The sequence below is a fragment of the Chrysemys picta genome, chromosome 10, assembly GCF_011386835.1.
Source record: "Chrysemys picta bellii isolate R12L10 chromosome 10, ASM1138683v2, whole genome shotgun sequence".
Lineage (NCBI taxonomy): Eukaryota > Metazoa > Chordata > Testudines > Emydidae > Chrysemys > Chrysemys picta.
Window position 1 is genome coordinate 58,420,394 of NC_088800.1, and position 23,184 is coordinate 58,443,577.

A 23,184-nucleotide genomic window follows, 5' to 3' on the forward strand; every position below is an offset into this window, starting at 1 on the left:
CACCAGCCCCTACTCACCCCACCAGCCTCAACAGGCAGGAATAGAGTTGTGGGGCTGGCGTGGAGGATGCTCTTGTGGGAGGAAGGGGGCAGTGCCCCTCTGCAGGGCCAGCAGGAGGGCATTTTTTAATAAAAAGCAGGGAGCAGTCATGGTACACCTAGTACCCCTACTTCTGCTGCACTCGGGGTCACTGTGCCTTATTTTTGATGAAAATAATAATAAATCTGCAGTCTTAACTATACCTGGAGCTGTGAGGGACAGTGGGCGTAGCTCTGTGTCGTGGGCGGGGCTATGCGGCACAGTGGGCGGGGCGCTGGCGGCGCGGCGATTGAAGGGCTGCTGTATGCCGGTGACCGGGAGAACAGCCGCGGCAGCAGAAGGCTGGGCCGCTGCCTCCGTCATGGATCCGGTCCGGCTGTTCCGCGACGCGGTGTGAGGGTGAGTCCCGCAGAGTGGGGCCGGCTCCCAGCCCCTGCAGCACCCCCAGCTCCCTATCGTCCCCCTCCCTCCAGTGCCAGCTCCCCCGCAGCCCGCCTCCCACACACCCGGCTCGGCTCCCCCGCAGCTCCCTGTCGCTGCCCGGCTCGGCTCGGCTCCCCCGCAGCCCAGCCCCGGCGCATCCTCAGAGTTTCCCTCCCTATGCGGGTGGCTCATCTCCTCCGCCCCGCCTTTCTGCTTTGCTATCCTGGGCCAGCCCCGGCTCTGGTGCATCCCGTGGGGACGGAGCTCCGGTTCCCTCCGTACTTGACTATTTCCACCCTGGCAGGCGGTGCACCCCAGCCGTCCGCCGCGGCGCCCCGGGCTCTCCTGGCAGGGCCAGGGCAGGGCCATAAGCTGTCTCTCCCTCCGGAGAGCGGGGTGAACGCTGGGGAGTCGCCCCCCAGCTCCCTATTGCCGCTCCAGGGCGGGGAGCTGTCCCGGGGGTTAGACTGGGCTGCTGGCCCTAGACCCTGCTTGCTTTGCTCACCGCCTCATCCAGCTGGGGAGAAGGACCATTCCGCCGCATCCCCTGTCGTGAGGATCATGTCCGCTCCAGCCCCCTCTTCCTGGGTGAGGGGCAGGGCGGAGGGAATCTCTTCCTCTGTGCAACTCCAGTGCCAGCCTTCCTTGCTGCCCTGAGCTTTGTGCAGCAGTAGGGAATTGATTGGACTCTGGACAATTTCGCTGCTGGCCACAGGGCTCTAAACAGCCCCTGTAAAACTGGAGAGACAAGGTGGGTGAGGTAATAACTTTTATTGGACCAACTTCTGTTGGTGAGAGAGACAAGCTTTTGAGCCACACAGCCACAGCGCTCTTCTTCAGGTGAGTTACCCAGAGAGCAGCCGCTAGGTAAAGTTAGGTGCTAAGCAGCAGCTCAGGCACTGCCTCAGGAAGACAGCACTTCTGTGGGTCCCATCGAGCAGCTTTTCTTTGCAACCATAAAGTCTGGAAACTTTCTACCCGCCGCTCCAGTCGTGAGCCCTCATGCAGCTCGGCTGATGCTTCTCAACCTGGCCTGCAGCCCCCTGTATTAATCCTGGCCTGGGCTCCCACATAACTGCTAATGTCCCTGAATGCTGACCTTTATCACCCTTTCTCCTTAACTTCTCCTCTGTGGGACCCCATGGAGCCTTCCCAATGCACTTAAATCCTGAACTGTGCTGATACCTGCTGATCCAGTGTGTCCCACAACCTTTGGTAGTTCCAGACTCGTAACAATGGATAGGAGTAAACTGCTGTATGATGTGGAAGAAGTTAATAATGCTCTATTTTCACTTGAACCAACCGGGATTTGATTTCTGCCCATTAGATGCTGAAGACTTCCTAGTAAGGCTACTCTAGAGTAGCTTAGAAGAAAATTCCCATTGCATCAGCTGCAAGTTGGCAGCCCTAAGGCAAGACTCTGTCAGTGGTGCTGGACAGGTATATCTTGTGCTCTCTGATAGAACACCAGAGGCTTGCATGTACTAGGGCTGCACTGGTGCAACTGAACAAGCAGTAGCATGGGTGGGATTTTTTTCTCTAAAGTTGCCTGGTGCAGGCACTATGTCTGTGGGTAGGAGAGTAGGGATGTACTGATGAGTACAGCTCAAGGAAGGGACTAGTGGGTGGAATGAAGGAGACATGAAAAAATGTCAGTCTTGCTGATGGGAGAAGTTGGAGAAGATCTTAGTTAGGAGCCTCAGGGGAGCGGAGAGAGGAGGAAAGCTGTTGGAGTGGTGATGAGTAACTGACAAGCCTGAAAACTCTTCTATCTTGCAGTAAATCACTTTACACTGTAAAATTCATTTAGGAAAAAAAAAAGACTAAGTACTTAGTTGCCTTCTATTTCCGGTTCCCATATCTAACTACTCTTGCCTTCTGTTTTTTTTTTTTTAAAAGCTTGAAAACAACTCTTTTCCCTTAGCAGTCTTATCCTTTCAAAGTCTCTTCCCTTCTGCCTGGGCTTGAAATAAACACGGAGCTAACATTGGCATGTCTGCCCCAGCCTCATCACGGATATCATTAAACTCTTTTCTATATAGCTTCTTATTCTATGCTCATCACCATGGTATTGGAGTAATAATCTTCCAGTAGTGTATTAAGCAAGATGATGAACGCCTTTCTTGTGGTGTTTTCTCCTCCTCTCTCCAGGTGCAAATTGTGTGTTAATTCAGAGGTGTGTTTTGGTAGGGTTTCTTTGATGGTGTTAGGGTTTTTTTTGTTTTGTTCATGTTACACTCTGTTTTTATATCAGAGAAGGCAATACTGAAGAAGTGTGTCTTGCATTTAAATGTAATATGGAATTCAGTGGATGGAATGCTAAGCTCTGGTTTTGTGTGGGTCTTACTAAATGACCTTTTAAATAATATTTTTAAACAAAGGACTTTCAAAAGGGCAGGTTGTCCACAACTCCATTTGATGTCACTGAGAACTGTGGGTTGCTGAAAACGAGGCCCAAATATTTCTAACTTCAAAGACTGGCTCCTGCAAGTTACTATAAAAGTACTGATATACTTGGCTCAGCTCCTGTGTGCACCTTGATTGGCTTTAGTGCAGGGTTAAACCAGGCCTGACTATTCTCTGGGTTGGCATACTAGTAGTTTGGGTTCCCTTACCACACTGGTAACACACTGAATCCATGACTTGTGCAGCAATAAGAATGTCTGCCTATATCATGAAACTGTTTGAAGATGATACAATGGTGAGCCTTGCTCAAAGCTCCAATTCAGCTCCTTCTCCACTGGTGCTGTGCCTTTGTGAACAGGAGGTGCCTGCATAACAGTCCCAGTGGTGTAGTAGATCTTCTTAGTGCATCAGCCCTGTCTATACAGCCTGTCAGTTCCACTCTGTGAACTCCACTACACCAGGGCCAAGTATGTTTGAAGCCACTTAGCTGTACAAATAGCACCACACACACCATGGCACTCAGTTGTATGCTGTCTGGCCAGTGATCAACTTCATCTGCTAGCATGTCTAGCGCTTTCCCCTAGAAGCCTGCTGCCAGCTGGCCTGAGGCTGACATGCAGGTGCTGGTGGCCATCTGGGGAGATGAGCTCTGGGAGAGGCTGAACTCTGTAAGGAGCTCTGTGCTGTGTAATTGGGGGTATGGGCTTTAATCAGAACAGCAAGCGGTACTGTGTAAAGATTAAATATTGGAACCAGAGTTCCTTCCAATAAAGCCTGGGACAACAAAAGTAGGTCCAGCTCTGCATGTAAAATGTATCTGTTCTCTAAGCTGGACTGAATTGTTGGACCTTACATGCAGCCTCCTATGCTACTAGCTAGCATGGAGACTACTTGCAATGCAGTAGTGCGAATGCCACCTTTTGAACCGGGTGCCCAAGAGGAATGAGGAGCTGGCATGGGAGATGCCAGCCTGAGAGATTCCCAACATGTTGCCAGGATCTCTCTGGGAAATCCCAGGATCCAGACACACTGTGGAAATGGCATTCAAGCCAGTTTGGCAGGAGAAGAAACCTGGGTATGAGCAGCCTTCTATGCCAAGTATGCAGCTTTGCATTGTATTAGGTCTCAACGGGGGCTTATCTTGAGACCCTAGCTGGAAGTGTTTGCTTCTCCCTTGTTCTGCTAGTCTCCACCACTCCTCCTCCTTCCTTTGTACCACTCCACTTTTGTAGCATAATTTTATTGCATCCCTTGGTATTCCAATGAATGGATGAGATATTGCTAGGTTAATAACCCTGTCACTTATTTTTCATTGTAATGGCCATATTGCTCAATAGGCATAGAGGCAGGTGGACAGGATCCAAATTGGTGGAATGGTTGGTGGATCTGAGATCCAAGAAAAAAAAGAAGCTGGAAAGTCCTATTGTTTGTCATCGAGAGATGGAAAAGGGATTCTGATCGAATGCTTTGGTTATGAGGATGAGATTCACTTCTGGAGGACAGAACAGCTTTAGGCAGGAGATTCTAGAATCTCCAGAGATTTCCAGAAGGCGAGGAAGGAGAGACATGAGAACAGATGGTTCCAGTGAGAGAACTTAAGAGGTCAAGAAAACATGACTGCATAGTTGATCCAGCAACTGACTCCTGTCAATACAAATGTGCTAGCCAGGACAGCACTATTGTTGCTCTTCCCCTACTCTCCAGTAGTTTCTCAGGCATTCCCCACTTCCCCATGAATGGGGCAAGGAAAATGAGAACCCCAAACACACTTCTTTCTGTAAAATACTATGGTTTTAGTTACTGTAAATGCTAGTCTGGTTTGATACTGCAGCTGGTCATTGTATGTGTAATACAGTAGATTCCAGAAAAAATCAGACAAGTAGCACCCTTTAATATCGATTGCTCAACAGGTTTTTTTTTTTTTTTTTTTGTCCTCGACAATGTCCCTCCAACTCTAAGCCAAATCGCTGCTGAACAATGAGAAATAACTGCAGGAAGCCATTCCACGTGTACTCCTACTCCCCAAAGCACTCTTGAAATCCCACCCAAAAGTAAGTGCTGCAGTGGAGTGTGTAAGTGATTTGACTTTTTAGTTGCACTTGTGCTCTTATGTTGTTGTAGTTCCTGTAGAGAAACACAGGATGGGAATTTCACATCTGGCTACACGTCATAAAATCTTTTTGCCTGTACAAAGATAAAAGAAAAAGCTGTCATGGGAATAATAAAAATTGTAAGCTAGATGTTAGCATTTTATTTAGAATCAGACCTACAGGCTCTTTCCCCCAGTTCCCCCATCTGTATAGCAAAGGGTACAGAATAGTTCTAATTTGAATAGCATGCTGTCTGCAGGCTGGGCTAATCCGTAACAGCCCCAGTTGCAATAGCTTGCCTTTCGATGCACAGGTTGCTGCTTGCCCTACTGCTTACTCACTTCCCTGCTCATTAAGGACCCCCTTTTCTTTTACTTGTTCAAATTGCAGCAGGCAGATGATATTGCTACATTAGTTACTAAACTGTTGTGGGTTAGGACATCTCCAGCTTCACTCCATCACCGTGTTGTCCCCTGCAGAATCTGTAGCTGATTCACCACTATCTAAGGTTTGTGTAATCTGGGAATGACTTCATGAGCCATGGTAAAAAGTGGGTAGACAGGCTCACCTAGAATCACTGTAGAGATGGAGGCTTTGTTAGTATTCCTCAGTGGGAATATAGTCCCTTTCCCTCAAAGTCATGAATTTCTGGGGGGGAAAAAATTGGCTGTGGGCATGTCACTGAGCCATTCTCTACACAGCTGGGCCCTTGCCCAGGTGATCCATGTAAGACTTGCACCGCTACTGAGTAGTATCCATTGGTTAATGTATTCCTGGAGACTGGCCAAGAGTAGGCACATGGGTTCCATCAATAGCTCCTGCACAGTTTGGGAAATCCGCTGCTGAAAAGTTCTTCAATGATCTCTGCTATACTGGTCATCTCAGTAACATGCCCGTACAAGGCATTATGTAGTGTTCCTGCATACCTACCTTCATGGTGACATCTGCCACCACGGATTTCTGAACCCTAAACTGGGCCAACTGACCAGTAACTAGGTAGGTCGGGTTTCTATAGGAGGATCTTATGGTATTTTCCATGAGGAACAGTGCTGTCATCTGGGCAGTTCAGGGGCTGCAATGTCTGTACTGTCTGACCACAGAAGGTTGTAAAAGTCTCCTTCTGTCTGAAGTTCTGCAGCCATTGCTGCTTGTCCCAGGTATGAAGAACAACTCTAGCCCACTAGTTCGTGGCCATAGTCTGCGCCCACTCTCTAAGCTTTATCCAGTGAACATAGTGCTAAGTGCTGTCCAGAGGGGGGAAGTTGTATGTATGATGCAGCATGAAATTCCTCAACTGCTAGTCTGTATCTCAGGTACATTCCACTGCTATCTTTGATGTCTCATGAGTACTGTCTAGAAGCTTCAGCAGAAGCCATTCTGGCTGTGTGAAAGGTGGGCATTCATCCTGAATTCCTAGAGCTTTTCTGAAAATGGAAATTGTGCCAGCATTTTCTCCCTGGGAGTGATGGGAATTTTCCAGGGCATTTTGAGTTTGATATTTTCTACCACAGCCCCCCTTGACTCCTAGACCTTTCAAACTCTTTCTCAAGCCACTGCTACAGGGAATTTGGCTGGGAATTGTGGAATAGGCACCCAGGGGGGTAGTAACTTTGTAACAGTATGGTACAGCGCAAGTACAGGCAAAACAAAACTATACCTAAAACAGCATGGCTACTGTTATGCTGCCTTGTTGGACCTCATGCTGGTGCCATTCCGGTGGTCAGTTAGCAATGGCTCATTTCTCTAGCATGGACACAGATTAAGACTGACTGCTCTTTTCTGGGTTGCTGCTTTCTCCTTGGAGGACTCTTTGCCCCCTCTGTAGAGAGAGGGCAGGATTTCATATACGGGAGCTAGGTCAGCGAGTGCTAACCGGATCACGGCTAAATACCTTTGGCTGCTAGGATTCTTTCACTATGTTAGCACTTACCCAGAAGGTCCCTGCACAGGCCAGGTATCACAGTTACATAATCAAATTACAGCCTTATGTTACAAGGTGCCCTGTACTCCTTTTGGCTCGGGTACCTGTTACATGATACCAGCCTAGCTTTCTGGGTGCTCATTTGCCCTCGCCCTGTTTGCTTTCCTCTGGTATCGGGTGCCCTGGTGATGGAGTCTCTCCACACTATTGGGCTTGCCTCTATTCGATTTCAATGCTGATGCTGTTTCTGTAAGATCCATTGAGCCCTGAACCTGTCGTATGGACCTAAAGAGTTGTGTCTCTCTGGCTGAATGTGAGACTCTCCTACTACGAGCCATCCCCAAACTTCATTCAGGTACTCAAACTTTTTGAAGTGTCTGAACTGTGACAGGCTGTTATCTTTGCAAATCCTCCCTACCCCCCCTCCTAATATTGAGATGCTTAGACCTTCCCCTGTGAGAGGGTAAAGTGGCATTCTTGTCGAAATCTTCCTGAAGCTGGTGGGTGTATTGCTGCTTAGAGCCTTTTAGCTCCGTTTCACCTCCAATCCTTGGCTTAAAGCAGGGATTAGTAGTTCTGTGTCCTAGCCGTTGAGTTCAGTGCTGAGCGACAGTACTTTCAGTGTCTGCACAGCACTGGAATTTGAGTGGGGTAGGAGCAGCATGGATTCTCAGACCCAGAGCCTCTCTTCTGTGTTCTCAGACACTTGGTATTAATAGCAGGAGAAGGACTTGCAAAAAGCCATGTAACAAGTTTTTTCTAAGGGTGTATGTATTCTCTCGGGGTGCTAGTTACTGGCATGTGTTTGAGGGTTAAAACCCCAGCAGAGGGATTTTGATGGGATCAGTGAGAGGTGACTTGGATAAAGGAAGTGCTGAGGTCTGTACTGTTTGTAACCAAGGCAGTTGTTTTCCTTCATTCCACTGTAAGCAGTTGGCGTTGTCACTTGTCAGTGAGTTGTGTGATTCCTAGTTAAGTGGTGGGCAGGTTTTGTAAGCACTCTGCCTCCTTTGGCTTTCTTAATCAGGTGGCTTAAGAGGTGTTTTAAATCCCACGTGCCAGACAAGGAGATGCAGGTGTAACTGTACCAGCACTGGATTTGTGTGGTGGTATGAGACATCGGGTAGAAGACACAAGTTAGAATTCAGGCTTGGTGAGCTGCCTAAGGGTCTCGTTCTCCCAGGTATGGTCTAGCAGCTCTTTGACTTAGAAATCTGTCTCATGCTCTGAACTTGTGCTGCTGTTGTAATTTGCATTTAAGCTCTAAGTGGGATTCACAACAATGGTGTTGAGAAGCAGAAATGTGCACTGCTTATATGCAAGACAGTGTGGCCTAGTGGGTACAGCATTACACTGGGACAAGGGAGACCTGGGTTCTATTCCTGACTGTGCTGGCCTGCTGGGTGACCCTTAGGCAAATCACTTCACCCCTCTGTGCCTTAGTTTCCCTAGCTGTAAAATGGGGATAATGATACTGTCCTCCTTTTGCACAGCACCTTAAGGTCTAGTGATGAAAAGTGCAAAATATATGATGATGCTTATTAGAGTTGAAGTGTTCAGTGTAAAAATCTAAAAGCCACTATTCCCTTCCCATTGCAGGTGTGCGTTTAAAAATGGTGCAGAAGTACCAGTCCCCTGTTCGAGTCTACAAATATCCCTTTGAGCTCGTCATGGCGGTGAGTGATGTTGCACTTCTACATCTCCTCCTACAGCTGAACGCTCGACTGCAACTTCTGGCGTTGTCAGGTGGTGGGAGGTGTTGGGGCTCCGGTGTGAGATCATGGGTTATTTAGAGCAGGGTCCACGAGCCATACACGGCCCACCAGGGCATTTCATAAGGCCTGAGGCCTACTTCAGTGCAATATACTAATGGCCGATTCGTTAGTGTTTTGTCATGTTTACATTTTAGTTTACACAACTGCCTAAATAAACAATACTGTACATAGGTTGTTTCTATATAAATATATATGAAACAAGCTGAACTTAAAATATAAATCAATATGGGTGACTTTAAGTCTTATTAAAATATGTAGAATCTGTTTGGCCCACACAAGGGTGTGCTTAGGTTTATATGGCCCTCCTGTGCAATAAGGTTGGGCACCACTGATTTTAGAGGAACTTCTCTTTAGGGTGAGTTCAGGGCACAGACTTCTTCCTTCCATTGCAATCTTCTACATTCACTGCCGTACTCTAGAAATAATCAAAATCTGCTTCAGTCTAAGTATTCTTTTAATCTAGTAAAACTAGTTTATTTCTTGCCCTTGGGCATGAGAACAGTGTCAGAAGGAGAGGAAAAAACATGCCATCTGTGCTGGTTACATTTTTTTTTTTCTTTACCATGTTTGCTTCACTGAAGGGGAGTTTGTGCGTGGGTCCCTGAGCAGCCATCTGTAAGATAGATCTGCATCCTTCACAGCTGATTCTTAAAGCCAGCGGGAATGTTGTTGGTAAAGGCTATCAATGCCTGTGAAAGGGCAAGCAGCCAGCTGTGCTTGGTTAGGCCCTTGTTTAAGGACCCATCTGTGGCTATTCGCAGCCTCCCCAAATACCATTTTGTTTAGAAACTCCCATGGTGAGGGAATATTATTAATAAAGTGGCGATGAGCCGATTCCATAGGTTTCTCTGATCCTTCTCAATCTGACAGGAGATCTGTGTATGGGACCGAGACTATGTAGATAAGTGTGATTAGAGCTAGTTAAAAAGTGGAGGGTAGAGGGAGGGAATCTCTTGGGGGAAAAAAAATTCCCATTTTTTTTCCTTTGAAATTTTGATAAATTTTGTAGTTCAAAAAAGGCCGATCAGCCTTATGTGATGCCATCCCCATCATGGTGGATAAAGGTAAGGGCTCTGGTTCTATAGCTGGGTGTTTTTTTGCTACTACTCCTAGTGTGATATTTCTGACTCAGCTACCGATCTCTAAGGAATGAGCTGAATATCCCTGGGGTGGGCTTGCGCCTTGCTCTGGGAGACTTCAGAGGGAAACACTGAGCAGCTGGTCATTCAGCCCAGAGGCCCACATATGGGTTCATCTTGTCACATCTTGTTCAGTGGCTGTGTAGCTGCTCAGGAAGACTGAGCCTTTTTGGGTCGGAACATCCCCAGTATGTTCCATGTGCCCTTACTACTGAAGTAGGTCTCTAGCTTTTCCTAGTGGCTGACAGATGGTGAGAAAAGGGGGGAAACATTTAGATGAATGGGTTGAAGTGTGTCCACACAGCCTCTTGTCACAGCAGTTAAGACTAGCTGGCAGGCTCTTGAAGTTGGCTCCTAAATTTTGAATGTACCATTATGGTGGTGGTGCTTTCTAAACTGAGAGGAATCCAGTCCCCTGGAGGCTCCTTCACAACCAACCTAGTGTGCAAGGCAAAGCGTACGGCCCTCTTTTCTTCAGTGTTGGACTGATTCTTTTCACTCGCTTTCTGTCCTTGCTAATTTGTGAAGCGAACTGCCAGGGCCGTGTGTGCTATGTAAATTGGCAAAACATATCCCAGGCTAATGAAGCATGTTGCTTGCTGTGGTAGGAGCTTTCTGCGTCTTCCCTTCCATGCTGACTCTGTACAGCCTGTTAAAACAATACAGCAATGTTCATTACAAAGAGACGTGCGAACAGCACTAACATGCCAGATGTGCGTGTGCTTCTCAGCACCATCACAGTCTATCTCATCAGGATTGCCCTGATGCCAGATGCTAGTCAATAGATTGCCTGCTAATATAAGGACGTTTGCCTCTAGACAAATCCTTTGTAAGCTGGTTAGCAGAACTCCTGGAGGCCAAGGCTTGATGGGTTTATTTTCGAGTGGTTTAGTTCTGTTTGCTTTTGGTTTCAGGATGCTTTCTACTTGACAGAACTGCTAGCTCCCTGTGGTTTGAAGACTTTGGGAACGAAAAGTGACATTTAATCCTTTATATGTCTAAATAACTAAGCCTTGTGTCATCTCGGCAAAGGTATTAGGTGCATTTTACAGATGGGGGAAAACTGAGGCACAGAGATGCAGTTACTTGTCCAAGGTCACGTGGCCCATGTGAGGCCTTTACTCTGTGTGGCCTTGTCTACCACAGGGAGTCTGTGGCAGAGCCAGGAGTGAAACCCAGATCTCCTGAGGCCCAGCATCCTCACCCCGCCAGGCATAACGTGCTGTTAGCGCGAAGGCTGAAGTCACAAAGATTCTAGAGATGCTGACATTTGAATCTAGTAACAGCGGATCAGTCACGGTGCAGTCTCAATTATCCTATTAGACGGATTTAAACAGAATGTTCCATTAGTGTGGGAGGCAGTGAGCATTTCGCACAGATGCAGAGTGCTAAACTGTCACTGGGTGGCAGTTACGCATGGAGAGTGGGAGTAAAATGAAACCAGCTTGCTCTTCAGCAAACGACTTTGCCGTCACTTATGCTCATACTTACGTGTCACCATAAGCCAAGCATTCTCATCCTCTTCGGTATTGGAATGCCCCAAAATGCTATGGGCATGTTTTCTGGAGTGCAATGATTCAGTACAGTGGTTCATGGGGTGGAAGGATGGTCTTGTGCTTGAGGCATTGGACTTGGAAGCAGAGGACCTGAGTTCAACTCCTAGTTCCATGACAGATCCCCTATGTGACCTTGGGCTCTGCATCTGTTTGCCTCAGTTCCCCCATTTGTAAAATGGGGATGACAGTACTACCTGTCTATTCGGGCTCTGAGTGTTGTGGGGTAGGGAGTGTATGGACCGCACTTGGCACAATAGGGCCCCAATCCCAGCAGTGCCTAAAGGACTCAACCAGAGTAAATAATAATAATGGGACATGTCTGGCTTTGATTTGTAATTCCTCAGTGCCCATGTGTATTCTGTTGTGAAGCTTGGATTTTAAATAGCTTTATATAAGCTTCAGGTCACATTTAAGGAAGGTACATATTAGGGTGTAAACAGATTAAAGGTCTGACTGACTGTCAGTCAAACTCTTCTGTATTATGCCTTCCCTGATCACCGCTACAGTTGTTGAAAGGTATGTACAGTCCTCTGTCTGACCCAAAAGCTCATTTGTATTGTGCCAGGTGCTGCACAGAAGCAGAGTAAGACAGTCTTAAGAGCTTACAATCTAGCTTGATAAGATAAAGGGTGGTAAAAAATGGTATAACATTGCAAGCGTGGCGGTGACTAGCAAATGTCCTGTTGTTTTATGGGTTTGTTTGCAATAGAATGACAGGTTCAGTGCATCTATCTATAGGATCCATGGATCAATCCATCCATCCCATATGGATACAACAACGGTTCATATTATCTGTATGACAAGACATGCGGACAGGAAGGGTATCTAGGTCAACTGCAGTCCAGTGTTTTATAAAGTTTACGGTATTGATACATCCCAGTATAAAGGTTGAGGAGTCCCTAACTGGTTAAAAGTGAAAGTCTAGATTTATATCTCTGATCAGCAGAATCAGAATTTTAACGGAAAGGTAGGTTACACACATTTCTGCTTCTGCAACCTCCATTTTCAAGCTTGGATCCTGTTAGCAGGAGAGTATTCCCCCTGCAGCAAGGAGAGCAATCTCTGAGTAGCTGGAATCTACTCTAAGCAGCTAGAATGCTGCAGCAGATGGGAGAGGTCTGTACAGAGCAGCCGAAGATTGGATGGAGCTCTGAGTGCAGCGTCTCCGTAACTGAGGAAGTGCCAGAGAGGCACTTGCCTGCAGGTGCATGTTACCCATTCTGCCCTTGAACGTTCTGCGACTGACACACGACGGCACTTGGCAGCGAGCAGCCTGCCTGCCCACTGCTCCAAGGTTCCTTAGGAGCTGGCGTGACCTAGACAGTGACGCAGTTTTCAGTGTGTCTGTCATGGCATTTCTGGCTGACACTAGCCTGGAGTATCTGAGATGAGCAAGAGGTGGAAAAAAGGGTTTCAAAATAACCATCCCTATACATTGATGGGAGCTGAGCAACTCATACGTGGCTCATGAAATTGCCTAGTATAGATCAGTGCAGTACTTGCAAAATGGGTGTTACTGTGGGAAACCAAGTCTCATTTTAATGGAATAATTAAAACTCTAGAAATTGCCCTCTGAGTGCAGACTAATGGTCTTTTTACCTGGATACCTGTATCTAACAATGGTCCATATCAAATATTTTATAGGAAGATGTCTCCTCTCTTCCACTCTCCAGCCTGCCCTGTTAGTTCCTGGATTATTCTTAATGTGACTGGGAGAAGCTAATGGGTCTCAATACTTTTTCAGAGCCCACAACAGTCCCACTGTTTTATGACATGCTTCAGTGTGACCTGATGGTTTGAGGCCACAGTACCATGTTGCGCTGATGCGATACGAACAGCACGACATCCTCATGCCCAAGTTACTCTCATTGGACAGATACCAAAAATGACATCCCCGGTTAGACACGCTGTCTTAGCTGCCTTTGCTTGTCCAGTTTCTATACCTCTCCATTATTAAGCAGAGTGAGCAGCAGCAGTCTGAGCAGACCGCCTCTGATGCATTCCTCTCTAGCTGGTAGTGTAGGATGGTTCCCACGTACTGAATATGAAGTGCTTGATAAATGCTCTTTGCTGCTGAGAGCAGCTATTTGATTCATCCAGGGCTCTGAAACAGCTGCTGGTTGCATTTGTTTACTCTGGACTTTAATATGTATATTTTTGGGAACATCAAAAACATCTTTCCCTTAGCTGCCTTCTGTTGTTGATGCTTAGTGTGTGGTACTGAGGCAGTGTTGGGGTTGAGACTTCTGTTGGCTTCGAAGTATTCCATTTGAATAGTTGGGAGGGACTGAGCCCAGAACTACATGAATTCTAGGGCAGATCCACCCAAAAGGAATGTAAGCTTCCTTTTACTGGAGTCCATACAATGCATCCTCAGGCCCTAGACTCTTCCTTCAGTCTATCCTCTCTTTCTTGCTTGCAGACACATCACCATGTGCTGTGATGTGAGCTCAAGCTGAGCAGGGTCATTGTAGGTCAGCACCTGGATGGGCGAGCTGTAAGGGTCACCAGAGGCGGATGTTGTACTTCTATCCATACTGAATCAAGGCCCTGGCATGGCGTTAGGGGGCACTGTGCTGTTGGAGATGTCCTTATTATTTGTATTCCAGTAGCACCTAAAAACCTGCTTGGGCCCCACTGTACTAGATACATTGTGCATAAAGAGAAGATGGTCCCTGCCCTGAAGAACTCAATTGACAAAGTAAAATTGAGGACCCTGGGCTCTTGTGGGTATTAAATATTTCAGGTAGGGCACTTTTGGTAAGAGTGTAAGTCTGTTAACCACAGTTTCTTGGCCAAATTCCAATCTGGGTTATGTCCTGCCTACCTGAATTCCCACTGCAGCTTCTGGAAATGACTGGCTGAAACTGTCCTGTCTTGCACAAGGGTGCGATGCATGTGCACTTCCCTGCATTTTATTTGTAATAACGTGGATCAAACTTTTCACTGGTCTGTATGTGTCCAATGGTACATCTGGCCTGCTCTGCTCCTCTCCCCAAGAGCCTGGCTGCCCCTGGGCGCTTTGCTTCACTACCTTCCTTCTCCAAGATACCAGACTTTCCCCAAAGTGGGACATGGGAAATTTGTCCAACTAGCAATCGTTCCTCAGTAGAGTGTGGCTTCTGGCCCCACTGCTGAAGGGTCATTTGCAGAGGCCAACATATCCTGATGGTTGATCATGTCTTGACCTGTGTAATGCTTCCTGGGGGTAACCAGGGTTGGGAGGCACCCACTACCCCCCCCCTCCAGGTTAGCAACAGGCACATTCACGCCCTCCGAGCTTCTCCCTGGAGTGTCTAACCCCTGGGCACTCTGGGAGCAGCAAAACTGTGCATACCACAAGGAGCAGTACACCCCAGCATACCAGGTCCATCTCAGATCACTGCTCTGCTTAACTCTCAGGACTTACATCTCTCTATAGTGAAATCCAGTGTTAGTTTAACAAAGCTCAGAGAGTCAAGTAGCAGCCAGCTAGCTGCGACCCTTCTCTCATGAGACCTGCACACTGTCAGTTTGCCTCCTCGGTGAAGGATTCTGTGTATCTCTATGTACTCCAGGATATGCCAGCCCAGCCCTTTATCTTTATTCATACACAGAATAGCCCCTGCAGTTTTTTACACTGTTGGTTTTTTTTTTGCAGTCTGTGCTTGTGTACCTGGCTCAGTATGCAAATAGACATATAATACCCATCTCCCTGTCTGGCCATTTGTGCATCACTTACCTCCTCCTGCCTGAAGGGAACATCTCCAAGCTATGTCACCTGCTGGGGACCTGCCTTAACGCCAAGACCTTAAGAGCATCATTTTCTCCTCTTAACTCCTTCAATATTATCCATACATACGTTTCACAATGGTTATGACGAGCAGTGGGCTACTGGCTGTCGGTGGAGACCACCAAAGAGCAGAATGAGAGAACTGCTATGCAGATATCCAACGCAGGGGATCCCTGTACAACCTTAGGTGCTGCACCCTCTGTGTCCTCTGCCTGTTGGCATCAAGGGGACCTTCGGTAGGTTTGTATTTAGATAGCAAATGAAGGCGAATACTGTAGCAGAATAGCCTGACTGGAATGGTGTTTCCTGTCAGATGGGAGATGGGGCAGGTCGGTGATTTCCAGGATTAGCAGCATCCAGCTACAGCGCATGTCGTGGTCCTGGAAGGTCTGCTGTGTCGCCCAGTTGTGGATGCATTGTAATAACCAGCTGGAATTAACTGAATTGTTCCTTTCACTGAGTCTGAAGGAATGAGGCAGATCATTGGCTCCCGTCCAGAAGGCGCTAACACTAGATAAGTGTTTATAGCTCTGGAGTCCAGTGGATCTCTGGGCTGGAGCGGAAGTATTTGCTCAGTCACAGAAAGCTCTCACCTATCTCCATAACTGCTTTGCGTGTTTTTGGAGGGGTTTTTCCCCTGGTGGAGTCCTGACTCCTCTGCACCTTCCCTCCACCCCCAACCCCACCCATGTTTTCTCTTGTGTTACCCTTGGGTAGACAAGAGGCAGGGTTCTCTTATGATGAATATCATGAAGATTCTTTATTCTGTTTGCTGGACACACATATGGCCCTTGTTGGTCTCCTAGACTAACCCATAGAGCCTGAGCTGCCATGTGTCACCACACAGGGTCTCCCTAAGTGCTGGCCTGACTTAAGCAGACACAGAAAGGACTGCTGGCTAAAGTCCACTCTCTTCGAGCCTTGGATGATGGTTGACACAACGTCTGAGCCATAGAACCATCGGGTTAGAAGGGACCGCAAGGGTCATCTTGTTTAACGTCCTGCCAAGATGCAGGATTTGTTGTGGCTAAACCATCCAAGAGAGATGGCTGTCCAGCCTCTTTTTGAAAACCTCCAGTGAAAGAGCTTCCACCACCTCCCTAGGCAGTTTGTTCCATGAGGGAGGGTCACAGCTTTTTCTAGAGTCAGTCAAAATCTCTTCCCCACACCAGCTAGAAGTGGCTACTAAAGAGAAATGCAACACCCCTCCTCTCCTCTGGGGGGGATGCTGCTTTGGAGCTTTTCAGCTCCAAACTTGACATCATACCTTCACTCCCCTCTTCTCCCCCCCCCCCCATTCTCCCAACACAGACCCTCTCTCTCTAAGGCTCCTCTGCACTGGAGGATTGCATTGAGCTAGAACACAAGCTTGAGGAGTCATGGTAACTTGCACAATGGTAAATGTGACTCAGCATAGGAAGGGACACGTTGTGTTTTGATGTGGTGTCAGCTGGTCTCAGTTGGCCCTAAGGTGAACCCTACTGTTCACAGCCCATTCGCACGACACTAAACATAGCGGTCTCTGTCTACGCTGAGTGCTTAACATCATGTTAGCTAGCAGGGCCCCTCCAGGTTATTTTGTAATGCAAGGTAATTTTTCTGATGTGGACGAGCCTTCATGCGCTTGCTAGGCCCCCTAACTGGGTTCTGCGTGCAGTGATTTGTCCTCCATTTTCTCCCATCTTGATCTGTGCGCTTGGGCCTGTTTCTAAAACAGCAGCTCTCTTTTATGCCACTGTCTCCAGACAGCCCCACTGTGGGAGCCACAGAACCACTCTGGAGCAACATTTGGCAGATGTAAGCAGGCCCAATTCCTCTGAGCCCAACTGCCAGCTCTCATTCACAAATGGCTGCCTGGGTAGGCAGGGGGCTCTAGAGGCAATGCAGGCGGAGAACAAGCGAGAAGGTGGGTGCCTCACCTCGTTTTACCCAGCCTGCTGAAGGAGCTGGCTCCTAACATGCAAGGTCCAAACCAGTCACTTCAGCAGTAATGTGTACTAACAGGGAATTTGTGAAGCCTCTCTCTAGTCTTAGAGAAGTGACTGGCATGGGGAGAAAGCCAGAGCTGCTGTCCTGGGAATTGTTACGCAACACTGTGCTGACTTACTGTATAATCCCCTTCAGTTTCCTTTCATGAGCCGAGAGGATAATGTTCCCCTCAAGGATATTCTGGTACAGTATGAGGCTATATAACCTAATTCTGAGTGCTGCCTCACCGGAGCATGCAGGAACCACTCAGGACTCAGCAGGGTCTGGGCTGAAATGTCTGCACATGTACAGCAGAGTTACGCTGGTGAGGTGTTTTATTGCTTGCTCTGCTTTGGTGCTTAGGCGTCTGTGCTGTTACGGACAGAAATATCCAAGTCAGGACTCCTGAGGCACATCTGTTGTATAATCTGTTTCTAGGTCACTTGCCTGATGGGTTATGAAAACCCCCAGAGGAGAAGCAGGAGGAGTTGTGTAAAGATCAGATGCCCTGGGCATGTGCTCCCATTCTCTGGGGCATACTGGAGGGCAGAGGGTGGGCAGGAATGCATCGTCTATCCTGAAGAGGGGGTAGATGAGATGTGGGGAATTGTATTGAGTCACATGCACCTTTTCTCTAGTCCTTTATCCTATGAAAGGGGGAAGGATTTGGGGGAGGCTATGGAGGCTGGGAGAGGAGGGATAGGAACACAGTAGTTTAGGGGGCATTCCCCTTCCTTACACCACTCCCTTTCAGAGGGAGCATGAGGTTTTTAGAGGGTGTAATTTCCTTTACTGGAGAAAAATGTCTTTCTCGTGTGGCACTTTCACTCTCAGGGTCCCCTGAGGTTCTCCCAGCACTATAACTTGACCTGAGTTTGTAATCTGTTGTGGTATGGCTGGCTGTAAACATGGCTAATCCTCTGTTAGTAGCAGTGGGAGCTAACCCTGTCTCTAGGTCTGGGACTATAACCAGTTCATAACACTATTTGGTGGACCCCTTAACGGTGCTTATGGAACCAGGCTGACCACTCCCTTCCTCTGGCTATGTGCTATGGGACGTCACAGGGCACATTGCTCCATGTGCTGCTGGTGTTATTCTGTGTGTGTTGTATGCTGAGCTGGTCTGGGATAGCAGAACAGATCATGCTGTAGTGCACCGATACACACTTGGCAGTGTGGACCTACAACCATGGCTGACACGTGACTGGTTTGTGAGGAAAGCTGCTGTGTGGGCGTAACTCAGCCATATTGGTTGTATCCAGTCAGATGGTTGTCCCAATTTTGTTCCAAAAGCGTGGCAGTTCTTAGGCCAGGTGTGCATGTTAGGATTTGTGCTTATATTTCCCACTGTTGCTGCAGCTCTGCTGATGGTAGTGCTAGACAGGACTCCAGTCAGCCACAAGTGTGCTAAGCACAGAGTTGCCTAACCCTACGCTGCTTGGAACATTGGTGGCCACTGATGAGTTGCCTGCACCGGTTCTGTCGCAGTTGCTACCACCAGTGGAGCTGTGTTGATGGTATAACAGTGCGAAAGCTGGAGCTATAACCTCTGAAGTAGACAAGGCCATAGAACAGATTAGGCCTGAATTAACTACCATTGTAGACGCCTCTTTCCAGGGTAAGGGGTCTGTGTGCGGCATAAGGAAAGATCCTTTTGCTAACTGTTATGGTGAGATTAGTACTTGGCTAATCGGGTGTATTCAGTGGTTGGAGTTGCCCAGGCAGCTGCTGCAGCTGTTCAGATCAGTTGCTCTGGGATTTTCTCCTGATCTGGTAAGAAGTCAGCCTTGGAACGTGATTGTAGCTGGAAGAGGCAGTTCCACGGTATGTGGCCTGGATTCTGGTGTAGAGACTTGGCAGGTTCAGGCTGGAGGATTTGTGGGAAGTGAAAACTGGAGGTGAGTGATGCTTTGCTCAGTATTTGTCCCAAGTGGGTCACTCTGGAAGGAGGGGGGACAGGATGACTAAATCACTCATTGCTGTATGCATTTGATTCTGTTCGGCACTTGAATCATGTTGGATTACCGACAGACCCAAAAGGAACATAGCTCTTGACTAGTTCAGTGCCTGCAGAGCCATGACTCCAAGGGGCTTTTTCCTTGGAAAAACTCAGGGAAGAATTACTGCAGCAAGGAGTTGGAAGGGAAAATGCAGGCAGATTAGCTTGTTCTAATACTATGGTTGGTAATGTTAAGTCCCGTTCAGGTTCAATTTGGCTGTGCTGTTTTCTGTTCTGCATCTTAACCTCCATGGAGTGATTTGGGGGGGGGGGGGGGGTGAGGAGTGGCAACTGCTGCTTAATGTCAAAACTCCTTCTTTCCCCTTTTGGGGTTGTGATTGCTGCCTGTTGGAGGAGAAATGTGCTGGTGGGTCTAGCTGCTGAGGGTGAAAGCTCAGCCTCATACCTGGCATCTGTTAGCAGCGCAGCCCTGTACCCCTTTGCAGTGATGAAAGGGGTACCAGAATGGTCAATAGTGCTTTATGGGGCCAACCAGAGCACTGAGGCGCAGCTCTCCAAGGTCTCCTCCACGTGACCTGCAGGCAGCTGCCATGACCTGCTGTATTTTTAGAGTTGCTGTTGGTGTGTAGAGAAGATTAGCAGAGAGCTTAAGGTTGACATGTAGAAGAGGAATCCTTCCTCAAACCAGGAGATAAAGCTTATTTAGGATGTGTGTTTGGGCTGTTCTCTTAGTTACTCCATAGGGGCTGTGTGCCTGCTCCTAACAGGAAGGAGTGACTCATTAGCAGTGACTCATTAGTCAGTGGCTGCTGTTTCTAAGCTTGTTGTTACTGGAGTAATGTATTCCATCGTGGGAAGGAGGAGGCGCAGCAGTAGTGGTTTTTACTCTAGGTTGCAGAGTGGACTCCTGGTACCAGATCTGTGCTTGAATTAAATAAATTATAAATTAATGGAGATATCCCATCTCCTAGAACTGGAAGGGACCTTGAAAGGTCATCGAGTCCAGCCCCCTGCCTTCACTAGCAGGACCAAGTACTGATTTTGCCCCAGATCCCTAAGTGGCCCCCTCAAGGATTGAACTCACAACCCTGGGTTTAGCAGGCCAATGCTCAAACCACTGAGCTATCCCTCCCCCATTACATAAAGAAGCAATGTGTCTCCTTTGCTTTAAGATGTTTTACATTTTTGGATTTCATAGCCATAAACCAACTTTTTCTTACTAAAGAGGCAGTATTTAGGCCAAATTTGACTTGATCTTTAGACTTTGTGAAAGCTAGCTTTTTACCAAACCTCTGGCCCAAGCAAAATGTTGCATTGGCTTTGACCTTCCCAAGGAAACAGCTAGGCAGAGAACTGCTCTCCTGCAGCATTGCATAATGTACTAGTGTATGAGATCCTGTAAGCAACACTGCCTAGAAATTTGGCCTATAAACAAAATGAAATTGACTAGTCTTATTTCATTATTTTAGGAGTTGACAGAGCAGCAATATGTGTAGCATATAGGCCCTGAAGGAGATCCCTGCTATGTGGAGTACCAAAAATAAACCGCATCAGGAGTGAAAAGTACACTGAATATCTTAAGATCAGTTCCAACAATCTGTATTGGTAACATAGTTAGTGACATGTTGATTTATACAGTGACCTAAGTTGATAGTGTCCCTTTGAGTGAACTAATGCTTCATCCCAATAGATGTGCTGGGAAGGTGTTTGTAATCCTGGTACCTGAAAGAAAGCACATGTTCAGGGGCCTTTCCTAGAAAGAAACTGGCACTGGGCAATGTTTTGCAGTCTCTTGCTTCCTCCTGTTGTTACTATGTGACTTGTGTTCCCTGTGCTCTCCCTCTGCTGGTCTGGGCTCTTTGCTGGAAGCACTGGTTTAGTTACTACTCTAACTCCCCTCTTAGGAGGTAGTAGGGTAACCCAGCCTGGGCAGTCAGGATTGAGACACCAGGACTGACTTCCAGGAGTAGATGTAAAACTGAGAAATAAAGGAAGGCCTGCTCCAATCTCTCAATTTAGGCAAATGCTGTGCATTACTGTACACATTCCCTAGCAATGCAGGTTGTTTCCTCGACTTTTACTTCCTTTGGACAGTGAAGCTAAACTAGTCAGTTTCACTTCCTCCTCTGCACCCAGTCCTGCACTAGCCCAGTGCTGCAGTTTGCATTACCAACACTACAGAGGAAAGTTTAAAATTTATGAAGTTTTTACTTTTTTAAAACTTTTTCTATTCCTAATCAGTTCTGTGAAGCACTTGGAGATCCTCTGCTGAAAGGCGTTAAGTGAAGAGAATGGAATAATACACAATGCAAAACCCATTTCCCCCCCTCCCCCTCCAAATCTAGCTCCATTACAAACATCTAATCATGTCAAGTTTTACTACTGGCATGTGAAGCATGCCATCACCTCCAGGTCTTGCCTCCTATGCATGGGCCACCCCTATCCCAAGTTTATCTGCAAGGCCTCTCCCCAATTTTGTCCATGTTTGAGTACCTCCTAATACCCCACTGCCATGCCTCTTACTGTGAATCAAGCTGACATGCATTCAAGTTCTCCTTCTCCTAACTTCTCTCTACTTGTCTGTCCTACAAGCTCCTTGGAGAGCGGATCATCCTTCTTGAGGTTTTATGGAAAGTGCCTAGTATGATGGTGGATGCAGCTGTAAATAAAAAATAACTAAACAGGAGCATGTACTGTACAAAGGGCTTACAACTCCAGTGTAGAGGTCCCTAGGGCAGACAAACTGAGGACGGTGGAAAGGGTTCTTTCTTGCAGCAGTCTCATGGATCCTTTCAGACTTCTTTGCTTTTGGTGCAAATGGAGGCTGGACTCGGCTATACGTGGGCTACTGGGTTAAGTTGCCAGGAGCTCCCAGTCAGTATATGGCAAATATGATGGACTTGGAAGACTCTCTTGTGTCACACAGAAGTGCAAGTCCCTTCAGCCAACCAACCACAGAAAGGAGATAACACGACCATAAATGAGATCATCTCAGATGTCATTATGTGCACAACGCAGCCTGTGTGGGGGCTGCCAATTACCAAAGCAGTGTGTACATCCCCAGCGTATGGGAGGCTGACTTCCCACCACCCAGGCTTGTGTGGCCTGCTGCTGGGAATAGCACCCGCCCTTAAAATAGCACAGGCTTCTGAGGACACATTCCAGCTCCCCTGCTCTTAGATCTCTGAATGGAATGGCATCGATTTCAGGCGGTCAGCAAGCTCAAATATCCAGAATAGGAAGAGAGACTACCCTGGGTGGAATTCTGGCCTTTAGAGCTCACATCCTTAACTCACCCTCTGCCTGTTATTAGCATGTTCATCAAGTCATGTCCCCAAGTCATGTATTCGTCTCTGCAGATCTCCCCAGGTCTGTAAGGCCTCCCATTAAGGCCATCCTCTTTTGAGGAGAGGATGTTTTAAGAAAAATTAAAGCTTCCCGGAGCGATTGGCTAATCACCAATGGTCTAATCTCACTCACAGGATAAACTGGCTCCTTGGCCAAAGGCACCTTATTGTTCAAGCAGCTTGATTTGCTACAGGTTTTCAAGCCTCACAGGAATATTCACGACTGTCAGACAATGCCAAAGGATGCTCCCAGGTAGCTGGTTCCCACACTGCACTTTGTTCTAGGGTCAGAGAGTTAGGCATGGATTCCCTAATTACCTGCTCTCTGAAACCTGCAATTGTCAGCGTACCAATCTTTCTTCCAGAAGAGGAGGATGGGGTTAACATTCCCTGCTTCCCACACCCTCCTCCAAATTCATGACCTTCACTGTCCCAAGATCACTGTTTTCACGCTCTCCTCCCCTGGAGGAAAATAACAACAACCCCAAAACATGTTTTTTCCTGGAGCATTTAGGCAAGAGTTACTTCAGGCAGTTCAGCCCAGCCATTCCTTGGCATCAGATTCTTAACACTGGGCTAATGAAAGCTGCAAGCTACCCCTTAGGCCACCAGCGTGCAGTATTACTTGGCACCTGCCCTCATCATTTCTGACTTGTATAATTTATTACACATGCTGTTAACACTCCCACAAAGACACCAAAAACCCAATTATGACTTCACACCTTCCCAGACTAAGAGCATGGCCACAGGGTGTCAGAAACCGGTACAGTAGCTAGAAAGTGACCCAA

General features: G+C 47.4%; 1 protein-coding gene across 2 annotated transcripts in view; it reads left to right on the top strand.

Moving 5' to 3' along the window:
• Positions 1-308: 308 nt before the first annotated feature.
• The window catches only part of SEC14L5 (SEC14 like lipid binding 5), a 55,776-nt gene continuing 32,900 nt past the window's right edge, over positions 309-23,184 (top strand). The window contains exons 1-2 of one of the 2 annotated variants that reach the window (XM_005295258.5): positions 309-438; positions 8,479-8,555. In XM_005295258.5, the coding sequence (XP_005295315.2) occupies positions 8,493-8,555 (63 nt within the window). In that variant the 5' untranslated portion in view covers positions 309-438; positions 8,479-8,492. Of the gene's footprint in view, positions 439-4,827; positions 4,920-8,478; positions 8,556-23,184 lie in introns of those variants that run through there. The other variant, XM_005295259.5, reaches the window with a different exon arrangement.